The following is a 6,317-nucleotide window of genomic DNA, read 5'->3' as shown; positions in this document are numbered from 1 at the left end:
ATCTGCAACATTCTCTGACTGGAAGAAATTAGTTTAACATTTAAAACTATTTTCTGCACATTCCAGCACATAAAATAAAATATTTTGTGTGTTTACGCTCAGTCTTTCAAATAGATGCAAGTGAAACACAGCAGAAAATAAATAAAGTCAAAGACTAGCGGTCCTGTTGCTCTATTTTCACCTGTAAAGCAGGAGTGGGGTAGGCGGAGGCTGCAGGTGTGCCGCAGCGGTCAGTGGAAGGATACGGAAGTTTCTCTGTGAGTTTCCCATTACGTCGTAGCTACTCAGTGCTTCCTCGGAAGTTTAGGGTTTTTTCGCTGTAAAAAGAAGTTTTCTTCCCACGCACAACGGACACTAATGTCTTTGTCACTTTTTATGGAATCAAACTCAAAGTAAGGTCAGTACTTCCACGCTTTAAACGCTGCATGCTCATACTCTCTCCTGCACTCGATATATTATCCATTGTTTGCAGACATGTGACTCCTTGGCACATGACAGTAACTTGACGGCCATTTTGGACATGATAAAAAACCAACTGAGCATCATGTAGACGAGATAAACTGCGGCAACTATGAGTAAACAAACAAGTGTATTTTCTCTCTCAGAGGAAGTACAAGCTTCTTACTCATTATGTGGAGAAACTGGGCACGGCAAGGCTGAAGATGAATGTTAGCTTAGGCCCTTTGAGTGTGTTTACTAATGCTGCTGAGAGTAACGATGGCATTCTCCCCAACATCACGCAACACGATATATTTATGTTATCAACAACCCTCAGTTGATACTGGGCAAGATATGAAAATGTTTGAATGCTTGTCAGTATTTTGGGTCAATAAAACAAACTTCAGTCTGTGTAGTCACTGGATCAAGTGGACCACGGTCACTGCTAACAGTTAGTGCCTGTTAGCCCCCGTTAGCTCCTGTTAGCCCCCGTTAGCTCCTGTTAGCCCCCGTTAGCACCCGTTAGCCCCCGTTAGCACCCGTTAGCGCCCATTAGCGCCTGTTAGCGCCCGTTAGCCCCTGTTAGCGGCTGTTAGCGCCTGTTAGCACCCGTTAGCCCCCGTTAGCGCCTGTTAGCGCCTGTTAGCGCCCGTTAGCCCCTGTTAGCGCCTGTTAGTGCCTATTAGCGCCTGTTAGCCCTCATTAGCTCCTTTTCACTGCTATACTCTGCTGTTACTGAAACTTTTTGTGAAGTGATATAATGTGGGCAGAGTCACACTTTGCAAATAACTAGTAGCTGTCTCCATCTGGTGGCCTTCAGGTAGAATGCAGCACCTTGGCTTCATTTCTCCAACCTAGAAGCTGCATCAGTGTTTTCTACTGTGTGCAGGCTCACCCGCCTATATTCTGCAGTTTCTGTAAACTGCTCACCTGCCAAAAAACGCCACCTTCATGTGTCTCCTGAGCAGGACGTCTCTGATGGTCGTCAGCTTGATGGCACAGCTCTGCATCTCCAGACTCTGCTCCTCCACGGCCACCTGACCCAGGTCCTCGCTGCGCCACGCCTCTGACATCACGGCAAACAAACACAGCGAGTAAACTGACAATGAAAATGACAGCGAGTTTTCCTGAGAGGAGCTTCAGATGTTCCTGATGTCAGGGCATCAAAAGCTACTTGCGTACTGTACGGCATGAACTTTGGCGTCCGCTCTGTGGCCACTGCAGCATCAGACACAGAGAGAAGCCAGACTTTATTTAAAGACAGAGCAGGAGGTGCGTGCTGGTCAGCAGCGAGGTAGCAGGCTCTGCATCTGTGGGCAGCACACGCTCGTCCCCATTTCAGACCTGATGCTGAGAACGGCTCCAGGAAGCATGCAGACCGGTTTGTATGGCAGCACCTACAGCTCTGAGTGTGTGTGTGTGTGTGTGTTTCTCACCATCCACAAAGGAGCAGCCATCCTTCACAAAGTCCAGCAGCTGGTCAAAGATGGAGGTGATCGAATGTTTTGCAATGACGAAACGTCGCAGAGGAGATGGATCTACGGCATCCATGATACCTACACACGCACACACACACGCACACACACATGTGATTGGTTCCTTCAACAGATTTCTCTGTGATATCAGTAACGCACACACACAGACACACAGACAAACACACACTCTCTCACACACACACTCTCACACACACACACACTTACCGTGCTCGCTGTGTGTCTCGGGTTCAGAGGTCAGGGGTGTTTTGGGGGGTTCGTCCCCGTCGAGTCGGCGCCTGCTCCCATTATGCCTCAGTTCCACTCATCAGACCCGCGACGCTGATCCTCAGCACGCAAAGCCAGCTTACACTCTGCAGACTGATCCTCTTAGCAGGATTAGAGCTGCTTCACCAGGCATACCTGCAGCCACCTGCTCACTCTCTCAGGTGTCTTATTTCATCACTTTGCTCCTGCTAACGTCATTTTGTAGTTCATATTTTCTCTAAAATCACCTTTAAAATAATTTATCTGAAGCCAAACTGGGGGTCCTGAAGGCTCAGTGACCCTCAGCTGCATGCTGGGCTTTGCTTCCTTTAGTGACCATATTTAGACGAGAGGGTGGAGTTATGACAGCTGATCCTTGCCAGCCTGGTTCGTGCAGACTGTTTGGGAGCATCACAGAGATACGTGCTAATTTAAAACATGAGCCCCACTACTGCAGAGAATCACACAGCAGCCACGCTAATAACAGCACAAACGCAGTCCAGAGGCCACGCCCCTAATAATGCAAGCTTTAAACTGGTGGGTTTTGGATAGGTTCTCCCCCATACAGGTGATATGAAGGGAGAAATGATCCACAGAGACCGAACAGTTTGTGCATCTGGCTGTGAACATGTTTGTTTAATGTTTTAACACGGGACTCTATGGGGACTGACTCACTGCTGCCCCCGCTGGACGTTAGAGGACCTGCAGTGCTTCAGAACAAGCTTTTAAATCATTCTTACATTTTATGTATCTGTATGTGTGTGTGTCTGTGTGTGTGTGCGTGTGTGTCTGTGTGTGTGTGACTGTGTGTGCGTGTGTGTCTGTGTGTGTGTCTGTGTGTGTGTGTGTGTGTGTCTGTGTGTGTGTGTGTGTGTGTCTGTGTGTGTGTGACTGTGTGTGCGTGTGTGTCTGTGTGTGTCTGTGTGTGTGTGTGTCTGTGTGTGTGTGTGTGTGTGTCTGTGTGTGTGTGTGTGTGTGTGTGTGTGTCTGTATGTGTGTGTGTCTGTGTGTGTCTGTGTGTGTGTCTGTGTGTGTGTGTGTGTGTCTGTGTGTGTCTGTGTGTGTGTGTGAGACTGTGTGTGTCTGTGTGTCTGTGTGTCTGTATGTGTGTGTGTCTGTGTGTGTCTGTGTGTGTGTGTGAGACTGTGTGTGTCTGTGTGTCTGTGTGTGTCTGTGTGTGTGTGTGAGACTGTGTGTGTCTGTGTGTGTCTGTGTGTGTGAGACTGTGTGTGTCTGTGTGTGTGAGACTGTGTGTGCGTGTGTGTCTGTGTGTGTGTGTCTGTGTGTGTGTGTGTGTGTCTGTGTGTGTGTGTGTCTGTGTGTGTGTCTGTGTGTGTGTGTGAGACTGTGTGTGTGTGTCTGTGTGTGTCTGTGTGTGTGTGTGTGTGTGTGTGTGAGACTGTGTGTGTGTGTGTGTCTGTGTGTGTGTCTGTGTGTGTCTGTGTGTGTGTGTGTGTCTGTGAGACTGTGTGTGTGTGTGTGTGTGTCTGTGTGTGTGTGTGTGTCTGTGTGTGTGTCTGTGTGTGTGTGTGTGAGACTGTGTGTGTGTGTCTGTGTGTGTGTGTCTGTGTGTGTGTCTGTGTGTGTCTGTGTGTGTGTGTGTGTCTGTGAGACTGTGTGTGTGTGTCTGTGTGTGTGTGTGTGTCTGTGAGACTGTGTGTGTGTGTCTGTGTGTGTGTGTGTGTCTGTGAGACTGTGTGTGTGTGTCTGTGTGTGTGTGTCTGTGTGTGTGTCTGTGTGTGTCTGTGTGTGTGTGTGTGTCTGTGAGACTGTGTGTGTGTGTGTGTGTGTCTGTGTGTGTGTGTGTGTCTGTGTGTGTGTCTGTGTGTGTGTGTGTGAGACTGTGTGTGTGTGTCTGTGTGTGTGTGTCTGTGTGTGTGTGTGTGTGTGTGTGTGTGTCTGTGTGTGTGTGAGACTGTGAGTGTGTGTCTGTGTGTGTCTGTGTGTGTGTGTGTGTCTGTGTGTGTGTGTCTGTGAGACTGTGTGTGTGTGTCTGTGTGTGTCTGTGTGTGTGTGTGTGTCTGTGAGACTGTGTGTGTCTGTGTGTGTGTCTGTGTGTGTCTGTGTGTGTGTGTGTGTCTGTGAGACTGTGTGTGTGTGTGTGTGTGTCTGTGTGTGTCTGTGTGTGTGTGTGTGTGAGACTGTGTGTGTGTGTGTCTGTGTGTGTGTGAGACTGTGTGTGTGTCTGTGTGTCTGTGTGTGTGTGTGTGTGTGTGTGAGACTGTGTGTGTGTCTGTGTGTGTGTGTGTGTGTGTGTGTGAGACTGTGTGTGTGTCTGTGTGTGTGTGTGTGTGTGAGACTGTGTGTGTGTCTGTGTGTGTGTGTGTGTCTGTGTGTGTGAGACTGTGTGTGTGTGTGTGAGACTGTGTGTGTGTCTGTGTGTGTGTGTGTGTCTATGTGTGTGTGTGAGACTGTGTGTGTGTCTGTGTGTGTGTGTGTCTGTGTGTCTGTGTGTGAGACTGTGTGTGTGTCTGTGTGTGTGTGTGTGTGTGAGACTGTGTGTGTGTGTGTGTGTGCCTGTGTGTGTGTGTCTGTGTGTGTGTGAGACTGTGTGTGTGTCACTGTGTGTCTCTGTGTGTGTGTGTGTGTGGCAAAGTGTTTCTGCGCAGTGTACCAGGGGCACGGAGAAAAGTTGTCGTACCATAGGCACGAGGAGTCTCTGTGTGTGTGTGTGTGCGTGTGTGAGACTGTGTGTGTGTCTGTGTGTGTGTGAGACTGTGTGTGTGTGTTTCTATCAGCCTCAGTCAGATTCAGAGGAAACGTTTCATCACTTCAACGTCCAAACAAACTTTCATCACCCAGTTAGAGTGAAGACCACACCCACCTTATCTGAGGGGCAGTTGGGCGGGGCTCGATCTCACCGCCCAGCCCGGCCATCACACTCTGATCCTGACGGTCGGCCTGCGGCGCCGAGCCTGACGATCACAAAGTGTCTGTAAACAACAATCAGGCCCCTCCTCCTCCTGATGCTGTAATGAGTCTGATCATGAAAAGAGCTTCAGATGATGATGATGATGATGATGATGATGATGATGATGAGGAGGAGGAGGAGGAGGAGGAGGAGGAGGAGGAGGAGGAGGAGAGGAAACAGTTTAATGCTCTTCCTACAGGGAGGGTTTCCCTGAGAGAGAGCGCATGACGTCAAACCCACGCCGGCGTTTCCGTCCTCCGTCCTGACCTCCGGAGCAGGTCCAGGATTCCTAACAAATGTTAAACAGCAGAGCCACAGCGGCGGCGTCATGTGTGAGCGCACACCTGCAGCACACGTGTAACACCTGCAGTCTCAGCTTTGGAAGAAGCTGCTGCTGTCAGCTCCACTGTGGACCTAAAATATGAGAAGTGAGCGTGTAAAATCACCACGAAAGTGCCGGCAGCTGGGCGCCGCGGCGTGCTGGAGTCATGACAGAGTTTCACAAAGTGTCCTTTTTCTGTGCAGCCGCTTTAAGAAGTGGTGAGAAGCAGGAAGTCGTTCTGTGTTTGAAATACAGAGTATTAGAAGTCCAGCTTCACATTTTCCAAGTGGGGCAGAGTGGAGCCTTTGGCGGGCTCAGAGCAGGCCCCAGGCCTTATGTTTGACACCCGAGATCTAAATGATGCAGCGACGTGTTTGTGTGAGTTTGTGTGTTTGTGTGTTTGTGTGGTTCTGCTGCTGACTGACTGAGATGTTCATGCTCTGCTGTGGCTTCACTCGCTGAGACGGCGGCAGCAGATCGATGACGCCTGTCACCGTGGCGATATCTGGAGGCTGAGGCGACTCCGTGACATCTGTCTCATGTCCCTGAAGCGTCTGCGGTGTGGCAGGAAGTATCATCGTACCGCAGCCATCCTAACAAAGTGTGTGGCACACGTTACTAATGTTTTGTCATCAGCAGCGGGGCCACGTGATGATGGATCACTGTGGGACGTTTCCATGGTTTCCTCCCCTCCCTCCCTGTGTGGCACAGGTGCGTCTGCACACCTGGTGTAATGCCGTCAGCAGAGCTTCATCTGTGGCACATATGCATGCGTATGATCGTATATGAGATGGCTTGCTGTGGCTGGAAACATTAGGACCCAGGAGCAGGGCTGATGTGGAGGAGGAGGAGGAGGAGGAGGAGAAAAACGCAGCAGAGAAAGACAAACGATGGGAGAGGAGATAAA

The 6,317-nt window shown here is 49.9% G+C and overlaps 2 protein-coding genes across 6 annotated transcripts in view; both read right to left on the bottom strand.

Moving 5' to 3' along the window:
• The window catches only part of mfn1a (mitofusin 1a), a 14,314-nt gene extending 12,051 nt beyond the window's left edge, over nt 1-2,263 (bottom strand). For 4 of the 5 annotated variants that reach the window (XM_085140660.1, XM_085140661.1, XM_085140659.1 and 1 more), the window contains exons 1-3: nt 2,139-2,262; nt 1,875-1,994; nt 1,369-1,504 (exon numbers count right to left, since the gene is read on the bottom strand). In XM_085140660.1, coding sequence (XP_084996786.1) covers nt 1,369-1,504; nt 1,875-1,989 — 251 coding nt within the window. In that variant the 5' untranslated portion in view covers nt 1,990-1,994; nt 2,139-2,262. Of the gene's footprint in view, nt 1-1,368; nt 1,505-1,874; nt 1,995-2,138 lie in introns of all 5 variants that reach the window. The other variant, XM_085140664.1, reaches the window with a different exon arrangement.
• LOC146496867 (uncharacterized) overlaps nt 1-6,317 on the bottom strand; it is a 93,903-nt gene that overhangs the window by 49,385 nt on the left and 38,201 nt on the right. The gene's annotated exons all lie outside the window — the stretch shown is intronic.

The sequence above is a fragment of the Neolamprologus multifasciatus genome, chromosome 18 (genome assembly GCF_963576455.1).
Source record: "Neolamprologus multifasciatus chromosome 18, fNeoMul1.2, whole genome shotgun sequence".
Lineage (NCBI taxonomy): Eukaryota > Metazoa > Chordata > Actinopteri > Cichliformes > Cichlidae > Neolamprologus > Neolamprologus multifasciatus.
This window is presented reverse-complemented; position numbering and strand designations above follow the sequence as displayed.